The 20,540-nt window shown below is 44.6% G+C and overlaps 2 protein-coding genes and 1 long non-coding RNA gene across 3 annotated transcripts; 1 reads left to right on the top strand and 2 right to left on the bottom strand.

Annotated features, from left to right (window-relative positions):
• Positions 1-5,930: 5,930 nt before the first annotated feature.
• Positions 5,931-11,809, bottom strand: LOC133919366 (uncharacterized). The gene is made up of 3 exons (XR_009909922.1): positions 11,180-11,809; positions 10,987-11,096; positions 5,931-6,578 (listed from the first exon to the last, which is right to left on the bottom strand). It is a non-coding gene; the product is annotated as an uncharacterized LOC133919366 (long non-coding RNA).
• On the top strand, positions 7,049-10,819 carry LOC133919363 (phytosulfokine receptor 1-like). The gene has a single exon (XM_062363739.1). The coding sequence runs from the start codon at positions 7,312-7,314 to the stop codon at positions 10,474-10,476; it is 3,165 nt and encodes a 1,054-aa protein (XP_062219723.1). The 5' UTR covers positions 7,049-7,311; the 3' UTR covers positions 10,477-10,819.
• Positions 11,810-17,118: 5,309 nt separating the features above from the next.
• On the bottom strand, positions 17,119-20,311 carry LOC133919360 (aquaporin PIP2-4-like). The gene is made up of 4 exons (XM_062363737.1): positions 19,915-20,311; positions 19,498-19,793; positions 18,093-18,233; positions 17,119-17,579 (listed from the first exon to the last, which is right to left on the bottom strand). The coding sequence occupies exons 1-4, from the start codon at positions 20,231-20,233 to the stop codon at positions 17,469-17,471; spliced, it is 867 nt and encodes a 288-aa protein (XP_062219721.1). The 5' UTR covers positions 20,234-20,311; the 3' UTR covers positions 17,119-17,468.
• Positions 20,312-20,540: the final 229 nt, after the last annotated feature.

The raw sequence follows: 20,540 nt of genomic DNA, 5'->3' as shown, positions 1-20,540 counted from the left end.
TTTAGGATTTGGAAGTTAGATAACATTTCTTTAGAATAAATTTTTTTAGAGTTTGCAAGTAGAAATTTAAATCTGAGTAAGTAATTATTCTTTTAGTTGATAGATGGCATGAATTAAGGCGGTATAGAGGGACTATAAGACATGTCACGATTACGTAAATAAGGTGTTTACATTTTGTATTTTGTACATATAGTGTTTAGCTCCTTTCAAACTCTTAGATCCGAGACCCAAGATTAAATGGAAATGCATCATCTCTCCCTCCCTCATTGTGTGCGTTTTCTACGAAGCTTCTTCATTTTTCCCTTTTCTTTTGCCACATTGCATGTGAATATGTTTTCCGATCCACACTTAGCTATGGAAGATTTTAGGTGCAATTTGCTAGGTATTATCATAAAAATTATAAAAGTTAAAAAATACTATCAGTGTGAGATGATATGTAGACCTGAGCTCGTATATCATCCTCATAGACTATGATATTTTCTAATATAGATATTTTTATGATAGTATCCATCTAATTTTACTAAGATTTTACTTACGTTTGTGTTTGCCGGTCGCCTATCCGTGCTTTATTGTCTCCATTCCTTAGTTTTCCTCCATTTTGATTCCACGTACGTATTTAGTTTAAACTTGATACAATATCTTGAGCTACACAGACCTTTTTCCACAGCTCTTCTTTTTGTGTTTCTGGTATCCAGATTTTGATTTCCCCGACGGCCTGACCTCAAGGTTACTTGCTGAGATGGTATATTTTTTTAGATAATGGAAAAAAAATTCCCTGCCCCTGCATCATATGATCAATGTGAAGTTCTTGAAGAAGCCTCCAATTACAAAATATATGGTAGTTTTGCCTGTATTATCGACAAACCAACGCGCCCTGCGCATGCCACTACAAACGCATTCCACATGTTACCGTTCTAATTGGAATCAAAAGTGCCTTCTGCAAATGCAGAAGATATAACGCAACATTTGACTATGGAAACCGACCAACCAATTGAGCTGGGCCTGGCTCGCTACTAGACTAGTACAGGTAGTTATATATTGGCAGACATGTCACGGTGCCCACTAGGCTTGCATTGAAACTTTTCCGACTCGCTGTGTTGTTCTTCAGATCTCGCTCACGAGTCAGGGGCGGACGCACGGCATGAGCAGTGGAGGCCTTGGCCCTAATCAAATTTTTTTGCTAACACATTGTATTAAGTGACTAATCGTTGTTCTCTCAGTAGCGTAATACACATATTCCCATTTATCTCCTCCCCTCGTTGCCCAACAGTCCAATCATCGTGAATTTGTTGTCCATGCTTCGGCTCTCACATTGACATCTCAAAATCACGCCATCACGACACGCGGGACGCTCCTCAGCTTGTCCGCTACCGTCGTGAAGTCACACCCCTCTCCGATCATTGTCGACCCCGACTACCCTCCACTGCTATCGGTTCAAGTTTATGCTCGACAGCTTCATCATAGTCCTAATCCTTCTCTAGCTCAACTTACGTAACGACGTGAGGCTGCTAGAGATATGAGACGATAATATCGAGCTAATCCCACTCGACGAGGCTAGAAAAAATAGAGTATCGTGTTCGGCGCAGGAGCGACAATAGATCATACACGACCCTCATTTTTTATGGAACATCCGCCCCTATCACGAGTTACATCACACAACTACACAAGTCGTAGTGTCACGAGTAAAACAGTCCCCACTCATTTCTTATCCTGCGTCGACCCCTATCACGAGTTACGTCACACAACTACACAAGTCGTAGTGTTGCGGCCTCTTTACCCAGTTACCGCCACTGACGAAACAATGTCCCACTAGCTAGTGTGTTTCAACTAAGCAAAGGGAGTGCGTGTTTTCTTTTTTTGTGTCTACAAGTTGCCATGTTGGACTACACTTTAAACTCTTTGAGTAGGTCCATCTCCTCTTCTCGAGACTAGTATCTAGAAAAGCTAGTAGTTCTACATGACAGTTGATTACCTGACCACTTTTTAATTACTACTCGTGACTACTGGCTCATCATCTCTACTCTACCATTCATGTACCAGATCATTGGCTCATTTCCATGTTGCAACTACTGCTTTACTGCTAAACTAATACTGCTAACAATGCTCCAGGTCTTGTATTCTACACGCACACGGATAAGATAATTTCAGTTTCATCAACTGCACGTACGCATGCACGAGGAAAAGGCAACCGAAAGAGAATCGAGCTTTGGGGCTGTCACCCTAATGCTCCATCCAACCAGTATCCAAGCATGAGTCGAAGTCCACTGAAGCGAGGAATCACGCAACGGCAATCAGATCGACCACACAGAGCCCCAAAAGCTTTCTCGATGCCTCGCTAGACCCTGACCGACACGTACCAAGCGAAAGCCAGAAAGCACTAGCCTTTCTACGCTGCCTTGGATGGGCTGCTTTGACGCCCGTTGCGGTGGTGTTAGGTCACGACAAGGAAATAAAGCTGCAGAGCACACGACTCTGAGCTCCTACGCGGCCCACGGCCACGAAATCGAAATCTCTCTGATTCGGTGAGGGGCCGCGCGCTCGTGCACTCGGTCCTTCGTTGCGGTGCGGTAGTACCACTGCATGTCACGCTCTCGGCGCCGCGCCCCGCCCCCACGCAAAGCCGGCACCGCGAGCGCGCACGGGCGCTCGCGCGCGCGGGCGGGGCGCGGCCTTTTTTGATCCGGTGGTGTGGCGAGTGCGCTGCGCGCGCGCTGGCCGGTGAGACGTTTAGCCACGTAGAGCGCAGGCGCAGGTGTGGACGGTGATGTGAGGTGCCGGCCGCCGGATTGGAGCTGATGAGAGGAATACATAAAAGTTCGGTGCGCAATGCTCGAAAAAAGGAAAGAAAAGAATAGCAATATCTCGATCGCAGGAATTGATTATCGATCAGATCACTGGGTGGTGTTACCGTAGTTGTTAGTGCGCTTGTGTAGGGAGATAAGGCGCATCATTAGGCACGAGAATCCGGTTCTGCAGCTCCGATTAGTGTAGGGGTGATCTTTGTAATCATTGTTAGTTAATCGTTCGGATATGTTCGCCGCTGAGGTCTTTTGCAAAAGAGAGTGAGAAATCATTAGGTTGATTCCATATTTCCATCCCCTTGTCTTAGCCATCAGATAAAATATATCTTAGGTTGATTACTGGTTTTTCTGTCCTGGACAAAGTTGAAACAACTTAAAAAATCGGGTGAGGTTCAAGGAAGGTAAAGGTCTGGTCTCGCTCGCAGACGGCGAGAAGGCGATCAAATTCCAGTACAAATCGTCATCGTGGAATCATTGCTTAACTCCTCCGGTGGTCCAACAGAACGGCCAGCTGACGGTGATCTAGCACGAACGCCACGATCTGTATCCAATCTAACGGGCAACTCCGGTAATTCGTGGAAAGAAAAGGGCAAAAGAAGATCGACAGAGAACTGGGCAAAAGAAGAGATGAAAAAGCTGCAATGGATAGTTGGACTGCACGTGGTGTTGCACTTACGGCAGGTTACTGGCAACATGTCTGAGTGGCCGTGGTCGAAACGCACTATTGGTCAAATTTGTGTTCCTTTTATCGGCTTATGTCCCTATCAAGTGTAGAAATTCTAATTGAGTTACTGAGGCCCGTTGGTTAAGCACAAACAATCCTGTACATGTTCATGCAATGTGCATCTGTGGCGGTGTGTGCGCGCATCTACCATTACAATCTATAAAGTTGTTTTTTGTTTATTGATTGAATACTTGCATAATTGTGCCTTTTAATTTTGTCCTTTGGCTAAATGTACCACTCAGTTGCCTACCGCATCACTCTTCCATAAAATATAACAAAGTAGTGGACCTTAGTGTTTGGATGAAGTAAGTCCCAAAAATATAAACAAGAGCAAATTCAAGAACCTAATATTCTATTATCTTAATATTTGAGGGGGAAAATGAGGCACCACTTTCACTCTCAAGGCACCAAATTACCACGCTAATCTGAAAAAAGAAAATGATTTAAACCACTTATTATTATGAACATCTAAAGATCTAAATTTAATCAAAAAGCCTATATCAAATATGATTAATAATTAGGTAAATTCAGAATTAAAAGATATGAAGAGGTAGCAATTCGATTTCCATACAGATTGGAAAAGCAAAATATCTAAATAAAGAGTCCATACGGATTTGTATAAGTAGAGATTGTATCTAGATAGATTGCATGAGTTCATGATCGGGCAATTGGGAATCAGCATCTTCCTAGATGGATCCAATGAAAGTCGCTGAGGAAGATGAAGTAGAAGCCACGTCAGTGCGACAGGTAAGCCAAAGGAAGAGCTGATCTGTGGTGTGCCGGTGACAACGAGTGCAAGAATATGTGCCCTGCTCAAGTTCCTACACGAATGCGAGTTCACAATGAAGGAGGCCATGGCGATGCTCAAGTTGGCAGTTCTATGGCACAAGCGGTTTGGCATCAACGAGCTCTTGGGCGTCGATCACGGCCTTCCGTAAATGAAGAATGTGGTGTTATATCGCGGTGTCGTTCGTGAAGACCACCCCATTGCTACTTGCTACAACGTCTAGGATGAGTTCCAAACTAGGAACAAATTTACTCTCGTTGCCGAAGAAACTCAGGCTATCATGGCATCAAGCGCGCCATCCGTGAGGCGCAACACAACACATCATTAGCGAGGCATCCTGCAGCCCCGCTCTACATGTCATGCCCGACGAACTTGATCTCGCAGTTGGAGAAAATTGAGCCACCATGACAACTCACACATCATCTGTGAGGCCAACATGAAGCGTCATCAGTGAAGCGACGCGCTTCACATTGCAACATCCCGATGTCGTAGGACATCTCTATTACCGATGACCAGTTTCTGTCGTTAGGGTGTGCAACTGTGCTGCCTCTCTATCTTCTTCGGGCTAATTTCTCATCAATTTGGCCTGTAGAATAAGAAAGCGTGGGCATAGAAGAATCAACGATGGCAGCGAGATGGCAAGGACAAGGAACTAGAGAACAACAACCAACACGATGGCACAAATCTGACCATCATGGTTCCAAGCCACTGCAGATCGTGTCGGTGGACAGGAACACCCTCGAGAAAGCTGACGTGCAGGAGCTTGATAAAGCATCCATGGTCGGCGGGCTGGCAAGCGAGAGCTCTGAGAAGCAGCCATGGTCGAATAGCTGGCGGTTAGGAGCTCAGAGATGCAACCAATGCAAGATGGTGGGTGGGAGCTTGGTAGTGGCGTTCGTTGACTCCACAAGAGCATGCAGAGCAAGTAGCTAGTCTGCTGGGGAGGAGGCGGCCAATATTCACTTGTTTTGGTGAAGATGTTTGAGATGTTTTGCATGAAGATGGTGTGATGAAAATTAAAATAGAAGAAGACTGAAGATTGGGAGGTAAGGGAGAGAAACTCCTACGCTTGAACATCAAAAGTTAGCACAGAGATAAAGGGATCGGTTAGCAAATTGGTTTTGCTTATTTCACTAAGCATGTAATAAACTAGATAGCTAATCACTCAATAACCTAGAGGAAAATTACATTGGTTTTTTAACACAATGTGTTGAGGGAGTCTAAGATTGATCCACACGCAACCATGGATATGATTTTTAGGACTTATTGCGTAGCATTAGAAGTATAGGTCTACATGAGTACACAATTGTTCAATTTAATATTACAACTAGATTATTAGTGTGTGACTTATAGAATAAGCCGGTAAATTTGAAGTCAAAGTTTGAATCTAAGAAGCATTTGCATTTCCTTATGTCAATACGCATAATAGGTAAGGATGATTTACAAAGAAAAATGATGTATTTGAATGTTGAGTATACACTAGACAACATACTACGGGGAAAAAACCCTTAAGTGAAGACAGCCATTAACTATGCAAAGTGCAAAACACGTCAGAAAACCTTCCAAACATTGTCAAATTAGTATTATCTAGCCGCGCAATTGAGCGGGCTAGTTAGCATTATCTAGAAAGAGAAAATAATCTCTGGTGCGATTTAATCTACTGTCCACACCATCTTGAAGTTTAAGAACAATCAAGAGAATCACGTTTACTTTTACCTATCTCTAAATCCTCCAACCGACCTGCAGGTGTATCATGTACATCAATCAAGTCAAATAGGGCCTTTTTCATTTCCCTGAAATAATACTGGCCTTTTTCATTTCCCTGAAATAATACTGGTACATAGTCAATATCAATATCAGTGGAACTGTAGTACTAGTATAGTAAATTTGGAAGAAATTATTAGCAGTACTGTAGCGGCAAGCACAACTTGAAGAAACGACGTCACATCCGCAACGCGGCTGCCGACGGCTACGTCATCCGGAGGCTTTGTCCGGGAGCCGCTCCGGCCGTCCGGGCCTGCCTGATAGACCAAAACGCAGAGCAGAGTACATCAGACGCAGCAGTATTTTCTTACTCCGGCCCTTTGTCGAATTGTCCCGTCCAAGGTACGCGCGGAGTTACGGAGCCGCGCAATGCATGCAGGCACCCTGGCGCGCGGGGCGTTGGCGCGGCCGAAAGCGGCGCGGCACACGTGCCCCCTGCCGCTGGTGGTTGACTTGCCTGCCAGCGCCATCCTTCACCCAACTCCGAGCGGGATGTGCAGTCCTGCACGTTAAAAACCCTTCTAGTCAGCATGGCGAGGACCAACAAGTAATAGCATATCAACTGTTGGCTATATCATGAAGCATAGTGGTTCTCATAGTCATAGCAATTCTTTTATGATCTACACCATTAAGCATGCTTTCTAAAATGATGTAGCTCCTCATGTTTGTTCTCTATAATGCTCCTCTGCGCATTTCATGAATAATATCTTCAACAGTCACAGAGTATATTTTATTTCTGATAAATGGGCTCAAAGGGAGTATATATCTGGCCAGAGCAATATCCATTAATATCTGTTTGGTATGCAGGTTCTATCCTTAGAATGGTCTGCTTTCATGCTAGTTATAATAATCATGTCCATCAGAACAGCCAAATGGGAGGAAAGGGAGAGTGAAAACGACGGTTAGGCCAATTTTGAACAGAGGTCAAAAGATTTCCAACCATGGATTTTTTGAGCAAGTTGACAGAGACAATCAATTCGCCCAAGAAAATTTGGGTCTCCAACAGCTTAGTGCTTGCACAATCACAAGTCAAAACCAGACCACGCCACGCCGCACCCTTCTACACTGTCCCATCGTCTCCCACCTCTCTCCACCATTGTTGCTTGGGGTGCAAGCGCGCAGGAGAGGCCAGCTTTACGCACTATATGGCTTAGATGTCGTAAAGGTCCTGAAAAGGCCAAACAAGAGGCCTTCTTCCCTGCTCAGCGCCATCACTGTACTACTTCTTTGCTTCAATGGAGCATTTCTCGATGCAACGCACCATCACATGGCCACGCTGTTTCTTCCTCTGCTTGTCTGTCCTGTCTGTCCTGCTCCTCTTCTTGTCCCCAGCCAACTCCCTGAACCAGAGCTCCTGCGACCCGGGTGATCTGTATGCTCTGCAGGGCTTCTCCAAAGGTCTCGCTGGAGGAGGCATCGGCGGCTGGACGTTCCCAAACGCGACCTCCGACACGGCCAACTGTTGTGCATGGCCTGGCGTCAAGTGCGACGATGGTGGGCGGGTCGTCAGATTGGACCTCCAAGGCAGGAGGTTGAGGGGCGAGCTCACACCTTCGCTCGCGCAGCTGGACCAGCTCCAGTGGCTCGATCTCTCCGATAACAGCTTCCGTGGTGCCGTCCCGGCGCCCGTGCTCCACCTCCAGAGGCTGCAGCGGCTTGATCTCAGCTACAACGAGCTCAACGGCGCGTTCCCAGCCAATATATCGCTCCCGCTGATCGAGGTCTTCAATATATCCTACAACTCCTTCAACGGCTCCCACCCCACACTCCGTGGTTCGCTGCAGCTCGTGGTGTTCGACGCAGGGTACAACTCGTTTGCCGGGCAGATTGATACAAGGATCTGTGAGTCGTCTGGTGCAATCCGTGTGCTCCGATTCACGTCGAATCTCTTCACTGGGGACTTCCCAGCAGGCTTCGGGAACTGCACAAAGCTAGAAGAACTATATGTCGAGCTCAACAGCATCTACGGCCGCTTGCCAGATGACCTATTCAGGCTGCCATCTCTGAAGAATCTGTCTCTGCAGGAGAATCAGCTCTCTGGCAGGATGAGCCCAAGGTTCGGTAACCTGTCCAGCCTTGCTAGGCTGGACATATCTTTCAATTCGTTCTCTGGATACCTTCCAAATGTTTTCGGTAGCCTTCGCAACTTGGAGTACTTCTCTGCACAATCCAACTTCTTCAGGGGTCCATTGCCTTCCTCGCTGTCCCATTCACCATCATTGAGGATGTTGTACCTGAGGAACAATTCGCTGAACGGAGAGATCAGTGTTAATTGCTCGGCGATGACACAATTGAGCTCGCTTGACCTTGGCACAAATAAGTTCATTGGCACAATTGATAGTTTGTCAGACTGCCTTCATCTAAGAAGCCTGAATCTTGCCACAAACAACCTCAGTGGTGAAATCCCTGCTAATTTCAGCAAGCTTCAGTTGCTAACTTACATGTCACTTTCAAACAACAGCATCACAAATGTGCCTTCAGCATTATCTGTCCTTCAAGACTGTTCAAACCTAACGAGCCTCGTGCTGACAAAGAACTTCCATGATGGGAAGGCCTTGCCGATGACTGGAATACATGGCTTTCAGAACATCCAAGTGTTTGTCATTGCTAATAGCCATCTTTCAGGATCAGTACCACCCTGGCTAGCTAATTTCACACAGTTGAAGGTCCTGGATCTGTCATGGAATCAATTGGTTGGGAATATTCCTGCATGGATTGGCGACCTTGATTTTCTGTTCTATTTGGATCTTTCTAACAATTCACTTACTGGAGGAATTCCGAAAAGCTTGTCAAGCATGAAGGGCCTTGTAACATGCAACATCTCACAGCAATCTACCGAGACTGATTATTTTCCTTTCTTCATTAAAAGGAACAAGACAGGCAAAGGGTTGCAGTACAATCAGGTTAGCAGCTTCCCGCCCTCTCTAGTTCTCAGCCATAACAAATTCATAGGTCCCATATTGCCGGGCTTTGGAAGCCTCAAGAACCTGCACGTATTGGACCTCAGCAACAACCATATTTCTGGTATCATTCCTGGAGAGTTATCAGGCATGTCAAGCTTGGAATCCTTGGATTTATCACATAATAATCTTACTGGAGGCATCCCATCTTCATTAACAAAGCTGAACTTTCTATCAAGCTTCAGTGTGGCATACAACAATCTGATTGGCACCATTCCATCAGGGGGGCAATTCTCGACATTCACTAATTCTGCTTATGAGGGTAACCCCAAACTCTGTGGCATCCGCTTAGGCCTAGCCCAATGTCATTCGACTCATGCTCCTATGATGGCTGCAACAAATAACAGAAAGAAGAAGGGTATCATATTAGGAATAGCTATCGGCATTGCACTTGGAGCGGCACTTGTTTTGTCTGTTGTTGTTGTACTTGTGCTGAAGAGTAGCTCCAGAAGGAAGGATCATATAGTAAAGGCTGTTGTAGATGAAAAGGGAGCCCTCGAGTTGGCACCAGCCTCACTAGTGCTTCTGTTTCAGAACAAGGATGATAAGGCATTGACCATCAGTGACATCTTGAAATCGACAAACAACTTCGATCAAGCTAACATCATTGGTTGTGGTGGCTTTGGTTTGGTGTACAAGGCAACATTACCAGATGGAGCAATGACCGCCATCAAACGACTATCAGGTGATTTTGGTCAGATGGAGAGGGAGTTCAAAGCAGAGGTGGAGACGTTATCAAAAGCACAGCATCCCAATCTTGTGCTTCTGCAAGGTTACTGCAGGATTGGCAGTGATAGACTCCTGATCTACTCTTTCATGGAGAATGGCAGCCTAGACCATTGGCTGCATGAAAAGCCTGATGGTCCATCCAGATTAATTTGGCAAAGAAGGCTTCAGATAGCAAAAGGAGCAGCAAGAGGTTTGGCATACCTGCACTTGTCATGCCAACCCCATATTCTCCATCGTGATATCAAGTCAAGCAACATTCTTCTGGATAAGAATTTTGAAGCCCATTTGGCTGATTTCGGGCTTGCTCGGCTTATTTGTCCCTATGCTACACATGTGACAACTGACCTAGTTGGCACGCTGGGTTACATCCCCCCTGAGTATGGCCAGTCTTCAGTAGCCACTTTCAAGGGTGATGTTTTTAGTTTTGGCATTGTCCTTCTGGAGTTATTAACTGGAAAGAGGCCTGTAGATATGTGCAAGCCGAAGGGAGCTCGGGAGTTGGTCTCGTGGGTTATACATATGAAAGAAGAAAACCGTGAAGCTGGTGTCTTGGACCGTGCAATGTATGATAGGAAGTTTGAGAAGCAAATGATGCAGATGATTGACATTGCTTGTTTGTGCGTAAGTGACTCACCAAAACTGAGACCATTAACACATCAGCTAGTGCAATGGCTTGACGACATTGGTTCTAGCAGTGAAGTACCAAAGTGAGGCAAGTTCTAATAGCAACCGATGTGGATATCTTTGTGCATAATTTATCCCCTCTCAGATGATTTTTCTTCTAATAGTGAAGGATGTAAGATAATGCATGATGATTGTATACATAATACTGCTTTGCTTCATGGGAGCCTAACAAAGCTGATTCAATAACAGCAACACTTTTGTTAGGTCGCATGCAGTATGTGCAACTTCCTTATAGTTCATGTAATTTATGTTCCTTTCTATGCTTTGTCTGAATATCTTGTTTATAGTTACAGGATCTGTTCCAGTGAAAGGCATACATAAATATGTCTGAGTTTCTCCAATAGGTTTATGCAAATATTCAGTTATCACTATGTTTCCACGCTTTGTTTTCACTAGTACATTGTTATATTGTTTTATAACTTCACTAGTTCATTGTTACACATTAGCTAAGTAGTAGGTATAATAAAGCGAAAATGGCTGGTCAACATGGAAGGCATAAGAATAAATCTGTTATCCTATCTATGTAGGAATTCGTACCTTCATCCTATCCATTGCAAGCTCCAACTCCTCTGCCTGGCACTTCAGATAAATGTTCAAAACTGGTGGTGGAGGACCTTAGCTCCTTGCCATAGCCAAAGCTTTTTAGTCTGTCTCAAAACACAAAAAGAAGAAAAGTAAAAAATCAGTTCACCCAGCTAAAAGAACCGCTCTTCCTGGTTGTATATGTTACCTTTAAAGCAAAAGATTGCTGCTGACTATACGGCAACACACAACAAGTAGAGCTCTCAATCTCAAGTGCATGATACAATAGAGAAGGAGAAAACTTAGGGAGCGTCAACTAACGGCCACCCCTTGGATCTGGCATTCGTTCGAACACGTGGTGTGCATGCGTGGTGACCCTGAACTCGCACCGCTTCGCCTCGCGAATCCCGCGAGTGTACGTCTCCTTCCTCCTGCGCCCGAACAAAGGTGGGCGTCGCCTTCGCCCGCGGAGCTTGGGCGTCACCGTCGTACCGAGCGCTCATGCACGCGCGTCAAGGCGGGCATCTCCGGGAGAGCGACGCCCAGGGCGTTGCGCGCTCGATGGGACTCCGCGGCTTCCTGCGCGTAGCACCGAGCACTAGACCATTCGGCATGGGCACCCGCTGAGGAGTGGATGGCGGCGATCGCCGGCACCGAGCAGCAATCACGACGCGGCCGCCGGCCACCACCACGTCTCCCGGTGCCGGGCTTCCGTCCCCATCCCGATCGCGCGCTTGTGCGCAGGCTGAGGCATTGGGCCTAATTTTGTCGGCCGCTTCAAGCCGGAGCCCGGAACGGCAGAACAAAGGGCAACTGAGCTCGTGCAATTGGGCTGCAAGCCAACCCATACTGATGACATTTTTTTCGTTTTTTGTTAGGAGCCAGCACTGCAAGGTGTATCCACGTGTATCCACAATGCAACATGCATCACTGCATGCCTGTACGGTCGTGTGGCTTCTATTTTTGTATTTGTGTGTCAAAAGGCATGTTAAGATGCGTTATGGTTTAGCATTTGTGATGAGTAATTAGCAAGTTACTAGGAATCTGTTAAAATACGTGATTTTAATGATTGTATGAGCATATCTATTTATTGTAATACATGATTATTATTTATGACTAATCGAAGTTGATGAAGGTAATGAAAGTTATTGGAGAAAAAGAAAATATGGTTTCTTGTCTCATGATGTGTAGATTAATGGAGTCAACTTGGTGGTCAATGACAAGATGAGATGATCGAGACTAAGTTGGAGGCTTGGGGTCAGATGGTCGGGATGCCTGGTGAAGTCAAGGGTAATCCATACCATACACTGGAGAGAGAGCAAGAAGTGTATGAAGGTTGGTGAAGATGGCATGTTGACTAAGTCAAAATGAGTAGGATATCGGTGCAAGTGATAAGGTGACTGGAGGAGCAGGCCCGGAAGAGACTTGTTGATGGTAAGCATTGTAGGACAAGGTGACATGCGTCGATATCGAAAATCTTGCTTGGGATGTAAGCAAGCGGCGAGGAGTCACACTTTGAAAAGTGTGCAAGTCGGTTCTACAGTTTGGTCTCAAAATTATGGCAAGGATGGATATGCATGATGGAACCATCACAAAACTTGCGTCGAGGCGAAGAAAAGTGATGAAGACGCTGGGAGCATTGGATCGAAGGAGAAATATTTGGAAAAAATACCCTAGTGGTTGGTACGGTGTATTGAAAGATAATAGCATTTTGGGAAGATGTCTCAAAATATCCTGTAAATAGAGGGGGTTGGCTGGTGCTAGGGCCTTTTTGAGCCTTAAGAGAACCATTTGATTCAGATTTGGGAGACTTAGAGAGAGGAGAGGAAGAGAGATGGGTGATGAGGCTAGTTTCTTAGTTACTTTTGGATGTTCATGGTGAGTTCTTGAGTGAATCTTATCAATGTAATCATACATCTTGTTTCATTTTGAAGTAACGGAAGAACAAATTTGTGGAAGTATTTGTCTCAATCTCTTGTGTTGTTTTCTAGTTTAATCCTTCTATCGGCTCTATTGCAAGTTTTTTTCAATTTATTTGGATTTAGAATTTGGGTGAGTTCTTTCATTTCTTTGTTTGTGCAAGAATGTGGATATTGATCTAGCTATGTTCTGAGCGCAAACCCCTTAGCACAAATGAAGGTTTTGGGGGCTTTTGACCGGTTTAGGCCTTTTCACGGTGAAAACTTGATTATGTTGTTCCCTTTGTTTTGAGGGTGTTCTACTTGAGTTCTTGTGGACTATAACTAGTGAAAAGCATATCCATAACACCTTGTGTATCTGTCTCCAATGAGCTTGGTGCATCCCAAATATGCATCATATCTCTCTATGCTTTTAATACACATCACAATTATTTATTACTTGACTAACCCTTGATTAATCATGATATGTGCAAGATTTGTGTTTAATTGTCAAACCGCAGGAGAAAGAGATAAGTGCGCAAATCCAGGAATGCAGCCGTCAAGATCTTGCGAAATGGAAGACAACCGCACCAAACACCAAACACGCTATTAACACTCGTTGCGCACACAATATTATTACCACAAGTGCACAGATCGTCTGTAGCTTTTCACTCATAGTATTCTAGGGTTACCACGTCCACAAGGATCAGCAAGTAAATCAAATAGGAGTAGCTACTTTATACTAACAAATTATCTCTACTCATGAATGTACTTGCATAAGAAAATGATGTATAGTTGTAACGGTTGTGAGAAAGCATATACAACACAAAACATAGATCTACAAGCCTCAGCTAAATATGCATTAAGTTCAATCTTGGTAGCTAATAGTTGTGGTTCATAGCCAAAAGATGTTATTGCATGATATATGAGAAGCGTCTTTAAATCTATTATTTCCCTCGATTATCACCAACTAAGCCCTCGAAGACTCCCCTCGTTCCCTGTCATGTTGTAGAGTAATTCAATTCTAACGCTTTTAGTGAATACAGCATAAGCAGATATACTCGTCACTATAAAATACTAAACAACTCCTGGAAGTCTATAAGGGCCGTAGAAATCTAGGATCTACAAGAGATGTTCCAACCAGGTTAAACTTAACAAGCTTCTCAAAGAAAAGGAGGTTTTATAAGAGCTCCATTTGACTAGTAGCATACCTACTTAGGTTATACCTTAACTGTCATGGTTATTTAGACTAACAAATCTAATTGCCATGATTATATCTAATAGCTAATCATTTAGTCATGAACTAAACAAAGGATAAAGCATACTCACGATAATCATGACCGAGAGAAAGCAAAATGCTAACTCAGGATATAAGCAGATAACACTTTATTGAAATAATAGATACAATCACTATCATTGCATACCTTGATGGTGGCAGATCTGGCTCTGAACCTCGATCAAGTTAGAATCCGGAGTTCTAACTAGATTGCCTAGATTAGCCTAAAGTAGCATGGACAACTGAAGCTAAAGTGAGACACGTTTTATTGAGATTGACTCTGTACTTGAAACCTTCGATGCCTAGAACATGTAGAGGGGTCCCCTTTTGTAGTGTTGTAAGGCGGTGGCAGCTGCCAGGGGCTAACCCTAGGGTTGCCATGTGGCACAAGGGGTGGTGTCATGTGGCACACGCCACCCCATATGTTGGTGGGCACCACCTTCTGTTAGGTCGGTTCTCCCTCCTTCTATAAGATGTTCTGAGGTTCCCATATGATCCCAATATGTGTAGCTTTTTCGAGATAGATTTTTGAGGATAAGTTCAAATCTTCGGCGGTTCTGGATTCCATATTTATGCTTTTGGAATATCTTCGATGGTGGATCATGTAGCTTCTGAAAGACTTGCGCGAGGGGAAAGCCCTAGGCCCTGAATGAGCTGATATGGACTCTAGGGGGACAATGCCATGCATCACCGGGCCTAGTGTAGTGCGGCAACCTCTTGGTCTAGACCCCAAGTGGCCTAAATCTGGTGGATGGTTGCCTCTTTTTCAGTGAAGTCCAAATATGCTTGATTTCATTGTTTTTTCTACTGATTCTAAAATTCATGCTCAAATGACACTATGTACAAAAAATTGTCAAGGTTAGCGACAATAATCAATAGTGATGATGATGATTAATCGATAATATATTAAAAAATTTGATGCCAAAATGGTACAATTATTGGCGTGAACACATGCCTCGATAGGAGTTTCTAGCAGGTTTGGACAGGTTCGCCTGACTGTACCAGTGTCCATCAAGATCGACTCGTCAAACAGTATAACTTTCATGAAGGCTTCGAGGCAAAGTATCTTCCAAAGGTGACACAAAACCCTATTCCGTGGGGGTTACAAAGAGAAGGCATCGATCCACATCAAAGGCATCATATCCACATTCACAACACCATCTAGAGACACCACACCGTCACTGCGCCACCATAGTTAGGGTTCATCCTCGCCACCATCCATCTCCACTATTAGAACCCTTGTACTAGTCTATAAACAATTTTCTCTTGGTGTACTCCATTATTGCATCAAGGGAGTTTTTGTGTTTGCATATATCATTGTGCCTATTTTATATCTTTATCATGATGATATTCTTCTTTGGAATTCTTTATTGTCCTACTATTATCGTGACGTGTGAGTAGTTCCCGTTGGGACGGTGAGTAGATACTCCATGTAGCACCACCTTATTGTAGATCAGAAAGTAGTCTTAGCGTAGATGTATTTATGCAACTTATTTTTATTGTCTTTACCCTTTTCCCATGTTTGCTTGGCCACAGATATGAGGATTGGATCATAGTCAAGGTAGTGACTGTGTAGATGTCCCATCTGTGGTCGAGGCTCGGTGATAGAGACAACCTTGGTGCAAGGAAGCACTATTGCAGGGGAGCACGATCTAATCATGAAGCATAATGCGTTATTTCAGGATTTATCTCTTAATAGAAGTGCATGACACTAACCCCGCAAAGCACTAAAGAATAATTGATCTTATCTAAAAGGGACACAAGAAGCCCGAAGGACAAGAATTATTAGGATATAGCGTCCAAGTGATGAAGCATATATATTACTACAATTTGTTTTTTTTATCGTTGTTTACTTCTCTAAATAAATTCCCAACTATGCACACCATTAGGTACATGGCACTGCTATGTCATCTACCCTATCTTTCATAATTGTTACGAGTCAAGTATTAATCGCACGATCATTTACTTATTGCAATTTAGTATTAATTATTCTTTATGTTATTTAGTACTTTAATTCAAGTGTTTTTTGTCAAATTATTTCCCCCGTATTACGACGTTGGCTAGAGAGATTTTGCAAGTTATTCTCGATAGAACTTCACGTTTCCATGAGGGATCGATAACTAAACTTAGGATCACTCTAGGGGAAAGTGTTGCCAAGCTCTATTTAGTGACATTGGAGGACATATTTATCAGAAGGTAGAGCCCACAAAAGAATCAAGTTTTTTGGTATTCCCTGAGAAACATCAATTTAAAAAAATTTCTATACTTCCTTATGATCCGAAGTTGATTCTTGATGAAAAGGGTCTCTAAACTCATATCTACATGTCCTCCAAGTTTCATGGGATTTAGAGTTGATTTGATAAGGTTTTGGATTTTTGGAAGAAGGTTCAGATTGTTTGTGCATTTTGTGTGTCTGCGTGAATTCCCAGCGGTCATATCGCTGGAATGTCTACATGAAGTCCCAACTGTCAGATCGCTGGAAGTCACAGATTTTTTTTTTCTATTTTCTGCGTGAAGTATCAAGAGTCAGACCTCTAGGACCCACGATTAGTGTGCCGAGTAGACAAAGGTTCCAAAGCATTATGTTCCCTTTGCGGTTGGATCGGACCAACTCACGGTTGGACTGCTAGGTCCAGCAGTAAGACCATCAGGCTTTTATGGTTAGATCACTGGAGCTCTAGGTGTCAGGTTTTGTTTGTTTCTATCGATTCCTTGTTTCTGCTTTGCATCAAGGGGTTTCTAACTTAATTTTTAGGTTTAATTGCTCGGGTGTGAGTATGTGAACTTGACTATGTTAGAAAATAGGTATGTTAGGTAGTAATTAGGAAAGACATCTAAAAATTTGGTGAGGCTCAACACTCTTAGTCGTCTTCCTCGATCCTTCCGTCTATGATTTTTCATGTGAGTCTGCGATTTTTCATGTGAGTAGCACACGAGAAGGGGATACTGATAGAGTGTCAAGATCGCTGCAACTCTATAAACATGCAAGTATTACTTCATAAATGTTAAATAAACCTCACATAATTCGTTATCGAAATTCTCCATTTGCGATACATACAGGAAGTGAAGAAAGATCACATTATTTTTTTCGAAGAAGAAGCAATAACAGCAAGGAAACGTGACGACGGCGGACTCCGGAACACATCGATACACGGCGCGGAGACCGCATATGCACGACGACGACTAAAAACGTGGCAGAATCCACGAGCAGGACGACCGAGAGAGATGGATCTGGATCGAACAGTGCATGTACTGGAGAGGCGGGCGTTGCTTGTGGGCGTATCTACACTTCGGTTACCCCCTCGCGTGTCCGGCCGCCGGACTTAGGCGTTGCTCCGGTAGGAGCCGAACTTAGTGGCGCTGGCCCTCAGCACGTACTGGTGGTAGGCAGCGGCGATGGCGGCGCCGATCAGTGGGCCCACCCAGAAGATCCACTGCAAACATACGCAAACGACAGTGACTGGAGGAGTTACATCACGCTGTTGATGCTTCCAGGAAGTATAATTTAAGACATCCTAAGCAATTTGTTTACCTGCTTATCTTCTAAAGATTTGGTTGCTTATGGTTGTGGGAAGCGTAGTTAAATGATTGGCCGAGGCAAGGTGTACATCAATAGGCTGTGTTAGTTGTTCGAAACAAACGCGGGCATCTTTTATGTGTCTGTAAGGTAGGAGGGTATGCCAATGGATTGGGTTGTATATTTCGTTGAGTGAGTAGCATGTGTCATGCATAAGCTAAACAGCTGCACTTAAACAATCGAAAGATATGATAGTATACTAACAATACTACAATAGCGCTAAACTTTATCCTCAGCCGTTGGTTTGCACTAGTCTGTTCATGTTTGTCAACTAGTAATTCAGGTATGAGAAGAAATTAATCAAGCATGCGCATATGGTGTCATTTTTAAATTGAATCTAGTACTACTGAATACTGATACGTGTACGTGCGTGGTCCTTCCAGGCGTCGTTCTTGTTGTAGATGACCGCGGCTCCCAAGCTCCTCGCCGGATTGATGCCAGTGCCGGTGATGGGAATGGTGGCCAGGTGCACCATGAACACCGCGAACCCGATTGGGAGAGGAGCCAGCACCTGAGGAGTGAAAAGCAACCACCGTTACATTTTAGCTCGTCAATCAGTTACATCAGAGTAATTTTCCAAATCCAAGAATATACCGGCACTAGTTGTTTTTTTTTAAAAAAAATCGCTATACCAATTGAACAGCTACGGACAAAACAAGTATCATTTTAAATTTGTTCCGAAACCAATGTGGCCCTAGAAAGGGATGGATCACCAAATCTGAAGGGAAAAAAAAAAGCTATCTCTTCACCAGAATTTTCTCTTGGAATTGTGTTCCTATCCATAATGCATAGTATATCCTCATGAGAAGTGCCAACCATTTGCGATTTGCCACCTCACATTTGCTGTAGAGGACAGCGATTTAGACAGGGACAACTGACGACACATTTCCTATCTGCTTATTGGCATGCAGTGCCAATGCAACCGGGAAGATGATACATTTGCACATGCGTCAGATTTTTGAGAGCTCTGTACAGCTGGGAGTTGGGACCGTTGGTATTGCGTATCTTGCATGGCATGCATGGTTGATTGAGTACACTAGCCACTAGGTGGCATGAAAGTTCATAATTTGTCAGGATTCATGAGCTAGTTTGGCCGGATTTTACGGAAATACTCACTAGCTATTCTGTATGAGTAAGACCAGAGTTGTTTTCCAAAAGTATGTTGCTAATGCTGGCAGCAGTAGGAAATTCAGCTTTTTTCCCCGTAGATGTTCAGAAAGCCGGGCTTTAATTTGCGAGGACCAACGTTATTTCACGTTATGCACTTGCACCTATATGAAAGTTAAGGAAAACTTACGTATAATCGTTTCCATATCACTACAACTATTTGCACTCTGCTTTTTTTTTTTTCTGTAAAACTCTGCCTCTGTATTTTAGCCCTGAAATCAGCCAAGTTTCTCCCGGTGCTAACGATCAATCGAATATAATTTTATTGAATCGGTCTGGGTTTGAGACACGGTATTTTCTTAATTAAATCTTAAAAAGACATCATCTCCTTGGTGCTCATTTTTTTTTAGCCCTAAAATCAGAGGATACTTGAACTAATGTCGGTTTTTACCTAGTTACATGTATCAGCCAATTTGGTAAAAAGCTCAAGTTTGCGAGGAAAGGTGGGCAGTAAACTTCTAGTTGAAACATTTCATTAATTGTTTTTTTTGGTTTTGCTATTTATAAATATATAATATGTTTTCTTGTTTTGTACTGTATATCTTTTTTATTTGAGATCTGCGTGTACTGTATACCTATGAGTGCACCGGAATTAACTGTGTACTCACCGGGACGTGGGAGTCACGGGCGCTGCGCTTGGGGTCGGTGGCGGAGAAGACGGTGTAGACAAGCACGAAGGTGCCGATGATCTCGGCGGCAAGGCCGGTGCCCTTGGAGTAGCCGACGCTGAGCTCGTTGGCGCCGCCGCCGTAGCGTACGTAGTATGCGCTCTGGAAGCCCTTGACGAGCCCCACGCCGCAGATGGCGCCCAGGCACTGCGCGATGATGTACAGCAGCGCGCGCACCAGCGACACCTTCCTCGCGAGGAACAGGCCGAAGGTCACCGCCGGGTTGATGTGCCCACCTGCATGCACGCATCGTGCATTTGTTAATTTGCGTACGTCCAAAGCACGTACAGCTCATATAGGAGGCAGCTATCGATGGTAGAAATAGCTAGCTAGTGATCGATGGCGTGACGGACAGACCTGAGACGCCGGCGGTGCAGTAGACGAGGATGAAGATCATGCCGCCGAAGGCCCAGGCGATGCCGAGGATGCCCACGCCGCCGCACGCCGCGTCGGCGCCCGACGCCGACGCGTCCGTCTGGTGCTTGTACCCGATGACGGTGGCCACCGTGATGTAGAGGAAGAGCAGCGTGGCGATGAACTCGGCGATCACCGCGCGGTACAGCGACCACTTGGTCAGCTCCTCCGCGTCGATGAGCGGCGCCGGGGGCGGGTCCGTGTAGTCCTTGGCCGAGAGCTCGCCTGCCTCGGGCCCCGAAGCCTCGATGTCCTTCGCCATGCCAACCCAATTGCTCTGAAGCTTAGCTCAGGTTATGCGCTTGCTGCTGCTAGCTCGTGTGGTGTGAGAAGATGGGAGAGGTGAGGTATATATGGGGCGCGAGAGGACGGCTCATGCAGGGTAGCAGGGAAGAGGGCGACCTCATCACCTCAGTGATGGTTGCTTAATTTAGCCATTGCTTGATTACATTATTAGCCAGCAGGGATAAGGGTTTCTTGTTGGAAATTTCTTGGATATAATTAACTTATTATTGCCGCCCATAACCGACTAGACCCTCACCATTATGTCATTCAAGAGCCTAACTAGT

Source organism: Phragmites australis, chromosome 5, assembly GCF_958298935.1.
Source record: "Phragmites australis chromosome 5, lpPhrAust1.1, whole genome shotgun sequence".
NCBI lineage: Eukaryota > Viridiplantae > Streptophyta > Magnoliopsida > Poales > Poaceae > Phragmites > Phragmites australis.
Note: the sequence above shows the minus strand (reverse complement) of the source record. Positions and strands in the feature narration are given on the sequence as shown.